Here is a 17,764-nt window from a genome sequence, read left to right as displayed (position 1 = left end):
ATCAGCTGAAAAATCTGTCCTTTAATGTTTGTGAAGAGGAAAATAAAAAAGTGCAATGAAGAGCTGGAGAAGACCATCTGTCTCCTTTTAGTTTGTTGTTTTGTTTAGAGTTGGGCCTGAACCAAAAACCTAATTCAGATATGTCCAGTGTTTGGAAGCGGTCACATTGTGGTCCCCTTGGATATTCAAACTGCTGATAGCTGCTCACAACAGACACTAATGATAGCCCTTGTAATGCTTTTTGTCAAATGCTTTATGGCCATTAACATGTTCCCCATTAACTATCAATTACCTTGCAGTGTAATTATTTTGCCGATTTTACAAATGGGTAGACTGAGACAGAGAGGCTGAGTCAACTGCAGTCATGACAACGGACCATGGCGCAGTGAAGACCAAAACATGAGATTTCATGGTGTTTTCAAAGTCCCAGAAATTTTGGCCACCTGATTTCTCAAGACTCATTCATGGTGATAGATGGATATCTTAAATCAGCAGGTCTTGTCATTGTTATTTCGATGGCGAAATTTAATCACCCCAATACTCACTGCACTGTACAAACTACAACATCCAACTATATTAAAGGACAATCATGAATTTCCCATCATATATGCGTAATATTCTGCCACCCAGAAAATCTTTTATCATCCATACCTGAACCTGTCTCTTACTATCTACTTTTTAAACTTCCAAACTTGTAATGTTTGGAAAACCTAAAGAGGCAGATAAAAACAATGCGAAATAGAGAAGACTGTAGTATAATAAATATGCCAAGCTAAGTAAATCTCAAAATACTTTCTTCTGAATTGCAGTAGGGCTGTAAGCATTGACAATATGAAAAGTCAATGAAGCAGTGAAAATAATTTACAAGATGTATCCTCTAAGTTCATGGAACGCTGATATGGTAAATATCTTAAAAAATGTCTCAGATATATAGTAAGTTTTCTTTGGATGTATAGTCTTAGGTTTATTGAACCGTTTAATTATTTTGACAATCTTCAAACTTTGAAATATTAATTGATTCTAATCAGATCTGTAACTGTTTATCAAATTGCTGTTAAAGAAGGAAATAAAACAATTTATCCTTAACGTGCACACATTTCATTTGTATACATTACTTGCACCATTCATCTGTGTGGGAAGTGGAGCCTTAGCAGTTTCCACAAAACAAAACTGTGCTATGGGAACAACAACAATAGGCTCCCCTTGTAATTTTAATTCATGTTGGAAATCTAATTTACAGCGGTGTCCCTATGTGTAGAAATAAAAAAGTCCATGTAGGGCTGTGTGAACACCTCCAGCTGCAGATGATAACTTGAGAATGAACAGCATAGCCCTTGTAATCTGAAGTCTGTGACCTGCCGCGATGCATCAGCTCTCAAGTTTTTAAGTGAGCTTTTCTAGAGTGGTCAGCCCAGGGAGAGCTACAAACTATATGTGTGTGTGTGTGAGCGTATACATAAGATAAAACCAGCAACAATTGGATGCTGAGCTGTTTTGAATGAATGATCCACTATTAATAGCTGGCTAGATGAAAATATGTTCCTTTGTTGCTTAAAAAGCCATGTTTCACAGTTTGATTCATGGAAAAATTTCCAGCTCCTCCTATTCTGAAGCAATGTGAGCAGCTCCTGCTTTAGGTAGGCTGTACTGTGGAATTGCTGAAGTCTTTTTTACTTTTATTGCTGCTAGTAGTTTTCCTCTTCTCCCCAGTTGTTATTGACAGTGGAAGAACCAGAAGGAAACGAGCGTCTGCGGAGCTTACAGAACCCCAGCTGCTGGTTGCCACTGTCTGATCTGTTTGGCTTATTGACTGCAGATCTTACTTTTCTTTGCTCTAAAACTTTGTCTGTACTGAGATTAGAGCTTGTTGTTATAATATAGGTGGACCCGTATGGTCAAATGTACTTTGCTGAAACAGAGTTCCTGGAAAATACAAGCAGATACTGCAGAAGTAATTGGCAATTGAGCAATTCAGTAGCATCACTGACATAACGTTGTCTCATCTACTCTGCAACAGTGACCTGTAACTGAACCTCAGCCCAAGGGACCATAATGTTTTATGTGGATCTTTTTAAGTAGTAGGAATTACATTGTCAAAGTAGATCTGTTTTTATGCATTGTGAAATTGTTTAGCCACCAGGCTTTCAGTTGACTGAGAACAGCGTAAGTATGATGAGTGAATAAAACTGCACAGAGCTGTGAACAAGCTACTGCTGGTCTGCTAGGTCTGCATAGTATCTTGTCCCTGTTCCACCCGTGAAACTCCCCTTGATATCAGGAGGATCTGTGGTGGTTGCCAAATGCCAGGCCCCAACTCCAGGGTGTTCCTCTACTCCTGACTAGCGAATGCTTCACTTGCAAAGTACAGCAGGAACATGAAGGATGCACAAAAATAAGTTCTGTTCTATTGTTCCTCACTAAAAACTTGGAAGTTCTAGTAAAGATAATAAGGACATCAAATCATTAATCAGAAGCACAAATACAGTACTTACACATCACTACTCAGAATATGAGTGGATTTAGCCTGTGTCTGTTCTCCGAGCTATGTTCTATGTTAAAGGCAGTTCTTGTGTTGTCTTCTTTTCTAAAAAACAGCATATATACTTCGTAATTCTTCAGATAACGCAGAATAATAAACGTTGCTAAAAAATTACAGAATGTAGAAGTTTAGTGCTCCAAAGTTGGGAAATGGGAACAGAAAAGCTGGTTGTGCATCCATTAGTTTGCTTGCTCTTAAAGTCTTTTTTTCCCTACCTCTCCACTTTCTAATCTCATCTGCCACAAAAAGAGATCAAACAGGGTGAATCAAACAAGTCAAAATAATTCAGAAGGTTGGGGGGGGGTTTCAGCCACAACATCAGTTCTGCTGAATTGCAGCATCACTCTGTACATTGGGTTGTACATTAATGTTGCCCTTCTTGTATGATAAAAAAAAAAAGCGCCATAGAATAGTATTATTAAAACACAGTTAAGTTCATGCGACATTTGCATTCCTGAAATTTAGTTATTCTAATCATGCAACATCAAAGCTAAGAACCAGAACACAAAGACATAGTTTGGCAATACAAAGAAAAGGTGCAATACTGTAACCTGCCAGAGCATCTGAACTTATTTTTCTGTCCTTTCAGAAACACTTGCAAGAGCAACCTGTGACATCCTCAGAATGATGTAGACAGGAGAGCAGCAGTTTTGCCCTTTCCCACTGCGATAGCCCCTTGAAAATGCAGCAGTCTGGTTTCAGACATATATTCACTAACCTCTGAGCAGCACTGCAAAAGGAAACTAGGGTATATTTAAGGACCGTTTTGCTTCTCTAGGAAATGCACAGTGAGGAATGGCACAGCTGGATGGCAGTGCTAAACATTAGAAGAATGACAGATTTGAAGTGACAGAAAGAAACAGGACAGGGGAAAGGTTTGGTGTTCATAAAAGCAGGGGAATATATGGGCCTGAATACAGGCAAGGACAACATCATGGACTTAGGTGGCACAGGCATCATTAGAGGAAAGTCTGAAAAAGAGCATGGCTCAAAAAGAATCTAGTCCGTGCTGGACACATTCATCCACTAGCATGTTTTTTATTTCATCTTTTCATCTCCTGGCAGTAACCAAAGTTGACTGGGGCTATCGGGGAAAAGTTTAAGTCTATTAAATGAAGGTGGGCATCCTCAGTTCTGTGCAGAAATATGGACTGACTTGATAAAACAGCTGAGTTTAGTTGAAATTACAGGGGGAAAAGTAGACAAATTGGAATTTGGACTGGAGCACAAGAGCCAACTGCAACTTTATATAATGTGTTTGAGAGATGTAATGCCCTGAAGTACTAACAAATGCAATTTTACATCTCATCCTGAGAGTCTTACAGATTTTTTTCTGGAAATGTCCTAAAAATCTCAACCTTGATGTTCAAACTCACAATTATTTTGAGCAAACCTATTTCCCTGGTGAGTTGCCCTCTTTTCTTCTGCAGCAAATTTCTTCTACTTGACTCCCAGTTCTGCACAAAGTGATTTATTAGAGAGATTGCATTTTTTTTCCCTTCTGGAAAGTGTCAGTTTCTGAACAAGATCAAATAATCTCATGCGCTTCAGTATTGACTAATTTTAATTATTAAAACCTTTCTCCCAGGAAAAACTCTTCATGCTGTTTGCTAAGAAACCAGTAATTTTTAATAGAATTCAGGAACTTCTGTTCTTGAGGAGATCAGGGAACACTGGAGACAGAATTCTGACTTTAAAATGGGGCTCACAGTTCAATGACATTTTTTTGAAAAGCAGGAGGATCTAGCTTTTTCCTTTACCTTTTTTCTATCTATGTGTCTCCCTTTACACTTTCAATAGCGGGCTTTGCAAAGGCTAGATGTGCCTGTAGCACGTTATTTGTTATGCAGTAAAACATAATCATATATATTTGAATGAATTATAAAGCTAAACACATACTTTGCATATATACTACACTTACTAAAATCAGAAATCAGTCTTTTTTTAGATATCATTTTAGCAATATACAATCCCCAGTGCCATAATTTTATATGGGATCCTTTCCTCACAACAGCCTAGCAAATTGACATTGTCAAGTGTCAATGAAAAAAACAATAGCTACATTTGTATTATAATTTCTCACATTTAAGTTCTCAGGTTTTGCATCGCTGACAAATAATTAGATGTTTTAGCAAGGTAATAGGATAATTACAGTGTCGCTCCATAACTCAAAATCTAAAGACAGCACTACCCGCATCTAAAGTATAATGCAGCTTTGCCTACAGACATTGCAAACCAGCGTATCTTACCACAACAACAAATTGTTTACTGCAATATATCAAATATGTGCTTAATGATGTAAGCTTGACAAAGTAATAAAATAATATAGAGAGTCAACATTATATTCAATTAGGTGTCTACTTTGGTTGAAGAGTTCTTAACATTACATTTCAAAGAGCTGGATTTTTATCTGCTGTAATTTTCAGCTCCATTTCATCTGTGCGCTAGGAAAAAGGTTCTCTTTCTCTGTTCAAGAGCCATACCACAAGATAATGTACATAACAAAGAAATTAAATAAAGGAGGAGGTGGCAGGCACAACATCAGGACTAACTGAAGAAACTACAGCTGGTCGAATTTGTGAATAGTAATTTCACGGGAGACAAAGAAGACAAAACCCATAGGAGACATTGCTTGTATTAAATGATCTTTTCTTGCACATCTAATAAAGAGCAATACCATTCCAGTCACTGTGCACCAACATTCATAAATATTTGTGTGATTTTATGAGATTGGCGTGAATTCAAAGCTGACCACAGTATTGGCCAGAGCCCAGCACTACTGTCACACTGTGAGCGCACAGCTCCCAAACTACACCGGGAAAGCAGGACCCACAATTCACTCTTTAGAACAACCATCTTCCCGAGGGTGTTGTTGCAGGTGAAGGCGGCTGCTGTCGGGGATGGGAGAGGGGCAGGCGCCATCCGCTGCGCTTTGCCTCCCCTCCTCACTTATGATCAGTAATGCCACGACAGGGAGTTGTGCTGCGATGAGGCACGTTGAAAGCCGGTTGTTGCAGAGCTGCAGCGGTACCTTTCACAGCCCCTCAATTCAAACGTTAATCCCCCGTGGAAGTGACACTACAACTCCTTATTCGGTTAGTATTTCAGGGATCTACAGCTCTTCCAGTGGGAACTGGGAGCAGCAAGAAATAAACAGCGTGTGGTATTTGCACGGCAGTGACAGAAAGGTTGTGAAGGACAGGCCCTTTGCCAGCGAGAAGGAGCTGCTTTCACAGCCTGGCTGAGGCCGGGCTTTCTGCCAGCAGAACACAGTTTACTATGTGGACAAAATGGATTTCACACACTTTTAATTGGATCATCACCCAAATTCACCTTTTCTAATTGCAGAAAGTCCCACAGACTAAAGATTTCTTCAGGAGTTCAGCATTTTGGAGCATGTCACGTTCCCTGGTTTTCTTTCATTAAGGGAAAATACCCATTTGCATTTCAGGTATTTCCATGCCAATATTTTCAACATTTCAGTTATGGAAATTAGTCTGCAAATGAATACGGACTGTGTTTTCTAATGGGAAAAAAGCTTCAAATTCTGTTGTCTGATGGAGAAAGCCTGCTGATACAAATTGCAAGTACGACTTTACTGCTGCCCCTTTCATCACCATCATGACCAAGAGGAATACTTTGAGTACTAAAGGGACTCTGGACTCATCTATGTTTTAAAGACAGACACGTAAAACTCTTGTGTTGCTGATCTGAACTGCTGTTGCTACACTCACCACCCTTTCCAGTGAAGAGCTGAATTACCAGTTAAAAGATTCCAGTTTCATAATGAGCCAGATTATATCATGAACACTCACACACAGGATCCCCAAAGCACCCTGTGCTGAGGAACTTCCATTTCACAAACCTCAAATCCCATTAGGCAGATCTGCTTTTAAGGTTAGAGATGATGCACTGTGGCTTCACCCTCTGTTCATTTGGCCCTCGGTCTAATTCCTGACTGAAGCGCTATTCACTTTTTTGCAACGAGGCTGTCTAACTGGGGTTTCTTGCCCTTTTGTCCATTTAATATTCGTATCTCCCTGCCTAAACTGCCCACAGAGACATGGCAGGTACCGTATTTCTCTCAGACTTGCAACTGGTTTTCATTAATTTTCACTGACCTTCATTTACTAACTTTTAAAAAGTGTAATTTTGGGGCATATTCACAAAGGTAACTGTCAGCTTTACTTTCTAATGTTTAGATGGAATTTTCAGATGGTTGTTTGTTTCGTGTTACACAGACAAGACAAACTGTGAAGCAGAGGTCATCCGTGTTTAGCCAGTGTGGGCAACAATTGCCAGTGAGTTAGGGAAAGGTTGCTACTGTGCTGAAATATTTAATCAGAAAGTTGCTGAAAGAAATGGAAGAGGAAGGGTTCTTTTCTTGTCTGTATGTAGTTGAGACATACATTTGTTGTGAATATTGGGAAACAGCCACGAGGGATAATGTAAATCAGGAAATTGCAGAAAATACCTTTAACAAGGAAAACCACTGTTAGATTGATTAGAACTTCAACCACGGCATAATTAAGGCTACTGGAAAGGCTTCTGTGATCATCGTCTGTCTGTTTGTTTGTAAATGGCACTAACCTGCAGTTGTGTGGCTGTACTGAACTGCTCTTACCATGTGGCAATTTTCAGTGCCCTTTACAAGGTACCCAGAAGAATGTGTTCTTATGATAAACAAATGCTGCTCTGTGTAATTTCATGCCCTTTTAATTTATGCTGTACTGCATTTGTTGAGTAATGTTTGCCAATATCGTACTTACTTTCACCAAATCTGCAGATAGAGCTAAAAGGCTTACTTTATAAAAGATAACTAGTTTAGTTATGACTTCTAAGTGTCAGTTATCTTTCCTACTGTGTACAATACCACTCACTTCATTTAAGAAACAAGATAGTTTTATAGTTGTCTGCCTTAAGCTGTATTATCTCATATTTTTAGATAATTCATGTCCTCTTGTTTTGTCTGTGCTCATTATTTCTCAACTTTAAACTTACCTTTTAAACTACAAATGTGAAACGGTCTCTTACACAATGTACATAAACAACAAATGGCAGTTGTACTTCCCTTAGCTTTAAAAGAAGCTTCCAGGATATTCTGAAACAAACAAAAAAAAAAACCAACAACCAAACCCCCCCCCAACTTATTTTCTGCCTGCAGGGTAGATCTGTGCCTTCTTTCCTCTCAATCTCTGAGACTCTGCACCTTAAACAGGAAATCCTGGTGTGAAATTTCTTCAAATGATTTCTAAAAATTTCACTCGTAATATATGATCTCATCTACCACAACATTAATATCCTAAAGGGCGTTCAATAATTCAATAAAGCATTCGTTCCAGAGATGCTTTTGGCTATTTTGAGCCAAGCTGGTCTTCCTCAAACTTTTCTGTGTTTGAGCCCTCAACTTACACTCAGAGATTTAACGCTACCATCCTTAGCAATTTTACCCATTTCAAATTCTTTTTCTCTTTCATCAGGCTTTAAATGTTTCCCTGTTATCAGTCTTTAAGGTGCTGGAAATCCAAGTGTCCCACAGCCTCCTGCCAAAGCTATTTGTATTCTGAGCTTCTTTTTGCACCTTTTATGGGTGATGTGTCACAAACTGTCATAGATCAATAACACAAATTGAACCTCATAACATGACATTCATTATCTAGATGCTTTCCACAACACCATTAATGTTATATCTGAGCATCTCAAAACATTGTTACTGGAGAAGTGCAGCTATTCCCATGTCAGAGATGGCAAGCCTAGCAGAAATGCTAGGAAGGTTTGCTTAAGGGCAGAGAAGGAGTTGAACATCATTTTCTTAAGTCATAGGTGAGCAACCCAATCACTAAAGGGGAAGGAGACTCGAGAGAAAAGCATGTGTCAATAAATCATTCAGAAAGATGCCATAAGACCTTGTGTGTGTTTTCGCATTTAACTTCCATTGGATATACTACTAATATTTTGCAATTCTATTGGTTTAAAACAGAAACTCTCATAGCACCAAGTGCCTATGTCCATCCTCCACATTTATGCGCCACTTTCCCTTCCCTAAAGGGCAAGCAAACCATCTCCCTTTCTTCCGCTCCTCCCTGCAAGAGCAGCCAATTTCCACACATGCTGTGCTAAGTTCTTCTCCCATCCTACAGCTGCCAGCAGGGAGTGGGGAAGGAGAGGTGCCCAAGCCATGCGCCATGGCAGGAGCTCTAATGACAGACTGGATACCTGTGCCAGGCTGAGATCAGGCAACAAAGGAGAGCATTCGGGTAGGCAGGCAGGAGCTGCTGCCCAAACAAGCTGGTCAGGGACTTCCACGAACCTCAGATTGACCACACCAATAGCTTCTTAAAATACATCCTCGATGCTATTCTGTGCTTTCCTCATATACACAACTTATTGTCAATTCAAGAATATACAATTCCATATGTCATTTTTGCCATGGAAAAATTGTATTCTTTATTTAACAATATACGTCTATACTCAAGAGAGCAGGTAAAACTAATAACTGCCTTGTTTCTTCTTCTGGTTTGTAACCCTAACACTAACCTTTTCGTTGCTTGTTAGTCAACGTCGTGTATGTTAAGCTTGATCATTTTTTTCCTACTAGATTGTAAAATGAGGACAAAAGGGATAAGACCTAGATCAACAGCTAGATTTTCACTAGCCCAAATTCTATTAACTTTTTTTGCTCATTCTTTTATTCATCAGTCAGATATTTCTCTGTCTGCTCTTGCCCATCATGCCCACCCTTTGAACAGAAATGTAGCTACAGATGGTGCTTTGGCAAGGTAGACTGAGAGCTGTAGTGGCATCACATGTTGTTAGAGGCTTGAACTGTTAATGCAGCTCTGGCGCACCCTTCGGTGACCTTGCACGTGTCCTTTTGACTCAATGTCTCAGGGTAACACATTGAACAACGAAAATAGCATCAATTGCTACTTCACCCTGTTTTTGACTCACAGGAACCATTTTCTGCTGCTTCCTGGACTAATTGCTAAAGAAATACAGAATTCTCCAGACATTCAGGGCACCATTATATAACTGAATCTCCCAAATGGAGCATTTATACTGAATTCATCATCATGGTGTCTGAGCATCTGTTGTATTTAAAGTGAGAAAACAATTTAAATGTAGTGTTTAGTCAGAAAATCCTGCACGAATCCAGAAATGATGATAGGCTCATCTAATAGCCTTTTTTCCTACATTACTCCTCTTCTCTCTTAAGATGTAACTTTTCTAGATGATGGATTGGGTCAGTGCCAAATTACAGCTCGCAATGAAATTTTGCATCAGCCAAGACATAATCAACATTAAACATTTGAGTCTAAGACTTCATTTTGATCCTCACACAAAGTGAATTGCAGAACAGTGTCATTTATTTATGTTTACCCAGCTCTTGCTCATCTGCTAACAGTGAATTACAAGAGTGGTTGACTGGCAGGTCAGCCAAAAATACCCCATGTTTAGAGTAATCAGCAGTGGAAGTCTTCAGCAATGACTGCCCTGTCAGAAATTCTCCTGAAGCCACACAGCAACCAGCATCACAGACACATCTCTGTACCTCTGGGGCTCAATTTGGATTTTTCCTTCATTGTGTTTCCTACTATCTGGAAGAAAGTACAAATGATTGTGACACTGGCAACTGTTCTGGCAGCATTTGGATGGCAGGAACCCATCACCTTTCACATTTATTTCTTCAGCCTATCATTTACTTAATTTTTTGGTGTTAGCACAAAGGTGAAAAGTCCCAATAAAAATTCTGAGACATGCACAGCCAATCTGACTTCTTAATTTAGTAATTTGTACTTTTTACTGTAGTCTTGTGGATGCTTAAAAGAAACGTCAAGTTTAAAATATTGTCTAAAATAGCCTTTTTTCCTACTTGCAAATGAATTAAAGTAAGACTTACAAAAGAAATAATAACATGTAGAAATACTACAGAGAAATACTTTAAAATCTTCTACTCTTCATTCAGGTCACATTTTTCATATTTTCTAGCTGCAATGGTTGCATATAAACAAGGAATAAATGTTTTGCTCTGTTAGTAGCCTCATCAGTTTAAGATACAAGGTCAGCAGCCAAAATGGCTGTCCTGCTTCACATCCGATTCTCACCGCTCTTTTCAAAGTACCATTAAACACCCAATTAGAGTATTTTAGAACAGATTCTCCAGAAAGCTTAAGACTCTCATTCACCTCTCATCTGTATGTCCGCATCTAGAGATAACTACTTTAAACCAGATGATGATACTTTTCTTTTTTTTTTCCAAGAGTCATACGCTGAAAATAACACACAGTGTTAACTACCTACCAGGGAACCCTGGATAAAGCTCACTCTTGAACACCATTTGTTGAACAAAGGTATTGCAAGTTAGTTCTTGTTATCAACTGGTCTAATTAAGAGTTAGACACCGTTTGCAGTTTAAGTGCTAATTCCTAGCATAGCATTATTTCTAGTGAAGAAGATTTTGCAGCCAAGTAGAGTTGACCCTCAGCTGCATTTCCACTTCAGTGCATGATGCAGTATTGCATTTCTCTGCACATGCTTTTATACAGCTGTCTGCTCAGAAGCAGGAGGAAACCGAGTTCGTTCCTTGCATTCTTGGTCTTACTCTTTTAAGTAAAAAAGAATTGTAATCTTTTTTATTTATCTACAATACAATTGCTGGCATATTGCTATAAATGTAGATGACAAGCCTTTCTATTAAACCAGTATTTTATAGGCATTTTTTTTAAATCATGAAATAACTGTCAAAAACAGTAAAGAAAAAAACCACAAACTACATTTGTCAGCAACAGCCCAAAGAACCTCGGGTTTAATAGAGAGAATCTCTCAAATAGAGTCAGAGGCATACAATTATTTCAAACAAATGTTTTCTGCATTTCTCCTTTTCATATTAAACTAAGTTAATCTTTTTAACTGATTCTAATCTTAAAACCACAGTAGTTTGCTAAAATGCTAAGTAAACTGCTGGAAGTATAGGTGGTCATGTAAAATTTATTTTACCAATTTACCAACAATGTAAGAGTACCTCACTGCTGTGGGCTTATACATAAAAAATAACAGAGGTACAGCTATGGATTAATTAATAAGTATGTGGATAATACCACCTTGGCAGCTCCTAATATTTCATGGCAGAGTACCCTGTGCGTGAGAAAAACATGGTATTGTTTTTCAAAGACAATTACCATGAATCATAATTTCTGTCTTCTTAACCAGCATTCTTGTGAGCCTGCTAACGGCCCAGTTCTCCAGCTGTTACTTGGAATAGGCTCACTGAAAGCTAAAAAGGGACCGAGAACTGGACCAGAGAGTTACAAGTTCTTTCCCACTTGAATTGTAATGACGACTTGTGCCTTGAGCAGGCCCGGAGTATCCACCAAGGTGAGATAATTAAATACGTACAATCTTAGTGCATTCTCCTTGCATATGGGTGAGTCAGTGAGTGGACAAACAAGGTTTGATCATTATAAGAATTCAGGAAAAGACAGCATTAACATCCAGCTCCAAATCCTAACCAATTATGAAAAAAATGAAATTAACTCTTTTTCTTCCTTGAATAGTCCATGTGATATTTAGGCCTATTATTAAGCAACACACCATAAAAATCCTTCATCGCTTGACAAAGATAGGAGAATTTTCACTGCATCACTGCCAGGTATTGGTCCAATGAAACAAGACAAATTGAGACCACAAGTTCTGAGGAGCCTGGTGCATGTTCTCACAGATGGTGCTATACCTTTCCATGAAGCAGGAGGTACGTTTAATTTAGTTTAAGACAAATCTAAAAATATTTTTGTCAGCCACACAAATTACATGTCCTAGGACCAGGGGACATTTTAAAAAAAAATTAATTTCTTTCACAAGGTGAGGACCTCAGATCTCATACCTGTTCAGATCCACAAAATTAATACCATAAATAACTCTTAGGTGATATGACATTACTGTTCTTTCCAAAGGGTTTTACAAGACCTGGAAGAGCAACTGTATTTTAACACGGGAATATCAACTGTTTTTATTAATAGGTTTTAACTTGTTAAAATTATTTTCCTCACTGGACACCTGCCATGCAGAGATTACATTTTTTTTGCTGTTTTTATTAAACTTTGGATAAACAAAAACATATATTTTTTTTTCCTTAATGAGATCTTAGCCACTTTTTACAAGGACTCTGAATCAAAACAAACATTTAACTTGTCTTCTTGAGCAATTTCATTTGCTTTTGTTCCCTGCTGTGCTGAAAACATGCTTTGTGCTTGCTCTTAATCAGGTATCCCAACAGTTTATCAGGTAGCACAGCATAATACAAATATTATAGTTACAGATTAGCTGTTCCCTGCTGCCATTCACTTCGTGGTTTATATCCCTTGTCATTTACAAATCAAAATGTTTATGCGCTCAATCATAACGCTTCCAAGTGAGAATAATGGGTATTCCATTACTCCCAAGAGGACTGTAGAAACACTTGTGTGTAAAGCACTGCAATACTCTAAATCCCCTCAGTTTCATATTTCTCTACATCTCACTGCAGCAGAACATCTCACAGTGCTCTAACATTTATAAAAGTGTTATGCATGCACAGTAGATCGGGGCTCTGTCGCTCACAGAGGGTCTTTGTCCAAGTTAAAAAATTGCTAAAAGGTTGCTGAAAAGAGTCCCTGGAATTTTTGGCACCCACAACCATCAACACAGCAAACTGCCTCCTTTTGCTTAGCCAAAGAGCACCAGTCAACTACCACACAGAAAATATCCTGCTACTAGCTCTGCCCAAAGATGCACATTTCACCTGGATGAAGGATCAAGAAAAACAACACACACTGCGGAGGAAAACCAGTACAACCAATACGAGTACTATGAGTACAGGGCTGAACTTTGTCAAAGTACAGGCAAAGAACAGGTTAATACCATTATAAACACACATGCACATGTGTTGGGAAAGGGAATTAGATGTTTCCCCCACATTGGCCAGAACACGAGCCGTAACATCAGCCTATCTGTATTACTTGCCCCAAAGCCACAGCCTACCAGGCTGAAGAGAGCGTGCTTTGAGAGGGTAGATTACCCCCAATGTACTATCGTCAGCTCCTGCTGACATTCCCAACACCCCCGACCTCCGGTGTCTAAAAACTGCTGTGCCTGCTCCTGGTCCAATGCACATTCTTGGTTGATGGAACAAAGGCACATTCTGGATTTTCATCGGCTAAAAGAGTAATTAATCATAATTCTCTTCTTCTCCCTGAAAAATAGAACTTCTATAGCTTGAGGAAAGCAAAGAGCTATCAGTTGTTCTGTGGCAAATTAATCTTAAAGTGGGAATCTTCCAAAGAAAATCAATAGCTTATAACAAGATTCTGTATTGTCTTTGAGCCCTGAAACTCAAACTGGAATCAAAAGGTACTTTCAGCATTGCAAGTTTGCTCTTGTTGTGCTTTGTTTTTAATACAATGTCATCATTTGAAAAAGTGAGATTTTCACATCTGAGCAATTTCAGTTATATGTGGCTTCACCTTCATCAAAGACTCTAGTAATATTTAATACAGACTGTAAGATTACAGGTATTTCAGGCAACTTTAAAGAAATTATTCTCAGAAGAAGGAATTTAATAGGGAATTACATTTTTTTATCCTACATGTAATATTCTATATCTAAGACATCTTCATTCATTTGTACCTTTCTAAATTTGTCTGTTCCATATGAGAAACTTCGTAAATGACGTCTCCTTACATGAGCAATCTTTTTTTAAAAAAAAAAAAAAAAAAAAGAAAAACCTAATGAATTTAACCATGGTGCCATGGAAACAGCTTTAAAATTAAATTGGGTGCAGGGAGGAAGGGTACAACTCAAACACAGAGAAAGTAACAGGTTTCAGAAGAAAAAAATAATCTCTCTTCATTCCGCACTGGGATCTCTGAGAAACAATAATGCATAGCAAGGTAAGGGGATCTCTTCAAACTATAGTGATGCAAGATTTCTCAAGCACACTCTCCAAAACGGTCCATTACCAAACTGAGATATGATAAGGAGAGGCAGAATGGGACAGAGGCATACAAACATGCAGGAATGGGAAACTTGAAATGAAAACCACTGGAAGCACTGGTAAAGAATGCCAAAGTTCTCACATAAGTACTTTTATTGTAAAGACAGTGCACTATGAGGTGGAGAGATCATTTATAGATCAGCAATAGAAATAACTAATCTAATTTCTAATCAGTTCAAGTCTGTTAACTCATTCCCACAAATACTTATTGACTGCCTGCAGTTTGGGGGTGAATTTGGCATAGTGAATTTTGTCTCTTTCTGACATCGGGAGAGGTCTCCAACAGAGCCGGGACCCATATCACTCAGAGCTGAGGCCCACATCACTCATTGCATTATAATGTGTTTTGCAAGACTAGAACTGCACTGGACAGTAGGATCCTTGCAGTGAGTCTGGGAGAAATATCCTATATGTAGTCATATATACTTCAGGAGTTTTATTTCCACAAGGGCCATTGGTAAAAATGAGAGTTTGACATTGACTCAGGGCTTCCATGGGTGGAAGGAGAATTTGGTCTTTACTTTTACCCATTCCTGCACTAGACATTTTGGTTTGTTAGATTAGCTTAGTTTGTCTAATACGTTGTTATTCTGGGATTTTGTACAGAAGGAATTCTAGTCTAAAGCAGATTTCATCACTTATTTCCTTGATAACTCACAAGTTAGTTTGGCTGCCAGAATGAATAGTTGTACATAAAAAGAAAAATATGTTACTAAGCTTAAAAATTTCAGTGACCGCGCAGTCCCCAGAACCATGATGTTATCAAAGTTCAGTAGTACTGCAAAGTGATGAGTAATGAGCCTATAACCTCTATGTGCTGTAGAGTAAATGCTCTCATTAATTCTTTACAAGACCTTTAGAAAACATACTGTATTCGTCCTGCTTCCTAGCGGTCAGAATTTAGTAGATGACTTCATTGGCTACTTTGACATTTTTATTTTTTCATTCCAGTTTGGTTTGTTTGTTTGCCTTAAAAGATGCGTACTGTGAGAACTGTAAAAAGGTCAATCAACAGTTCCCAATCCAGACAGGCAAAAGTAACTGAAAAGTAACATAGCAGTAATTTTGACCCTTACATTATGTTTTTGGTCTGTGAACTGTTAGCTGTAACTAGTAAAGCTATGTGACAAAGATCTTCTAATCTTACTAATGCAAATATTCTCTTTCCTTCCAGAATTTCCACTACCCCTTTTTACATCAATGACTGAGGGCTAAAACAGCATTGCTAAGGGATTTGGGGGCTGGTGGGAGGACGATGCTTGGCGGATTTTTATATTAGGAAAGCTTGTAAGATCCGATTCTGAGTAATTTACTTATAAGAACACATTTGTGCAGTCAGGGCAGAGCATAGGAAACACATCTGTCTGAATCTTCTCAGAGTTGGGACTCATCATTTCTCAACTTATCATAGGCTGAGATAATAATGGTATAGGTTACACATAAATTGGGATGTTGTTATAATTCACATCACTACTCGTACCCATGACAGTGGACAGACACATCTAGACAGCAAAGCAAGGCTTTGTCTTTGTAACTGCCAGAACAATGACCTTACTTTTCTAATTGACATCTGAAAATTAAGACAGATATCTTTAGGCTAACTAAAGTTAACTAGCCTTTTAAATTCTTAGAAGTAATTAACTGCCTCACAAGTTCATTGAAGTTGTTAATCTTTTAAAAAAAGAGAGGCTAAAAATTGCAATATAAATGCTAACAGCATCCAGTGATCCCAGACAAATCAAATACCATTGTTCTGGGTCAGACCTTTACATATGCAGGGAGAGAGATGAACTGTGCCTTCATAATTTAAAAGTTTCAGCAAATCATAAAACTAAAAAGCAGAAAGAAAGCTGTAGGAGCTAAGGAGAACCTGGTTAACAATAATACAGTAAGTGCCTAACTGTAGGAGCTTTTGTAACCGAGTTTGTAAAATCTGGGGCCAATGAATATTAGTATTTTGAATTCTGTGAGTGCTGGTTTAAACAGTTCCAAACCCATATTCCATATGTTTCTTCGAATATTTCAACCCCTGACTCCTCTGTGTTTGGCTGGAGGCTGAAAAGTACAGATTGCTTGATGCCCATGGCAAGTCCTGTTTCAACAGCGAAGTGATGTCAACCCCTGCAGTGCAATTCATAACTTGATGTGGGTAAATTCACTTACTGGCAATTTAGAGGAAAACATGCTGGTGCTGTGCCAGTTGGAGCCAGATGGTGACTGAAATTATTAAAATCGTGTGTGCTGCGAACCTCTGAAAAATTGCACTGTTATAAAATATGCTAAGTGTAGATGGGATCCCAATACAAACCAATTGGTGCATAGAGAGTATTTACAAACAGTGTATGGTACGATTTACTACTGGTTAATTACAATCTTTCCCTTCCCTGTTTTCTAGGTTCAACTAATCCACTATAACCATGAGCTGTACACAAATGTCACAGAAGCTGCAAAGAGTCCCAATGGGTTGGTGGTAGTTTCCATATTCATGAAAGTAAGTATTCAGTATTATCAATACCTAATATATAGGACTTCTTTTCCCATGAGCTATAAATGGAGGAAGCAGACTCCTCATTATAGCAGAGCAAAGCCTAGAGGCTCTGGTCTGGAATCCAGAGACAGCGTCATCCTAGGAACTGAACACAGAGTCTCTGCTCCAAAGCATTTACAATGTAATGTAAGGCAAATGACAAGGAATGGGGGGTGGGGGGGGGAATCCTTCTATCATAAACATCAGTCATAAACTTAAATGGCTATGACAAAAGTTACTAATTTAGAAGATTTGGTATTTCTTCATGAAATGTTATTCATTCAGTTAAAAGCAAATATCTCCTAGTAGGTTGAGGCCCTGGGAAGGAGGGCATGTTTGCTCTTTGGACACATGTGGATGTTTCAAAGTCAGCAAAATATGTTTTTCTCACAATGTTATTTAAAATGTCTTAAACTATCAAAAGTGAAAAAACATTAGAAGTATAACTCTTAATATCTTCCATTTCACAGAGCTAGAAAGACATAAATATTTTGTCCTATTTCCGTCTCCCTCCTCTTGCATTCAAGATGCATAGTTAGGTCTATAAATTACAGTGATCTAGCATTGGACTCAAGACTTAGTAATTTACTCAAACCTCCCCAATTACATTGGAGAAACCTTTTCTCTCATTTTATATGAAGAATGCATTTCCCCCCAAAACGTTGTTCGT

The 17,764-nt window shown here is 38.4% G+C and overlaps 1 protein-coding gene across 1 annotated transcript in view; it reads left to right on the top strand.

Moving 5' to 3' along the window:
* The window catches only part of CA10 (carbonic anhydrase X), a 209,638-nt gene that overhangs the window by 178,992 nt on the left and 12,882 nt on the right, over window positions 1-17,764 (top strand). The window contains exon 6 of the mRNA XM_009879798.1: window positions 16,963-17,058. Coding sequence (XP_009878100.1) covers window positions 16,963-17,058 — 96 coding nt within the window. The remainder of the gene's footprint in view (window positions 1-16,962; window positions 17,059-17,764) is intronic.

Source organism: Charadrius vociferus, unplaced genomic scaffold (genome assembly GCF_000708025.1).
Source record: "Charadrius vociferus isolate BGI_N301 unplaced genomic scaffold, ASM70802v2 scaffold260, whole genome shotgun sequence".
NCBI classification, from domain to species: Eukaryota; Metazoa; Chordata; class Aves; order Charadriiformes; family Charadriidae; genus Charadrius; species Charadrius vociferus.
Note: the sequence above shows the minus strand (reverse complement) of the source record. Positions and strands in the feature narration are given on the sequence as shown.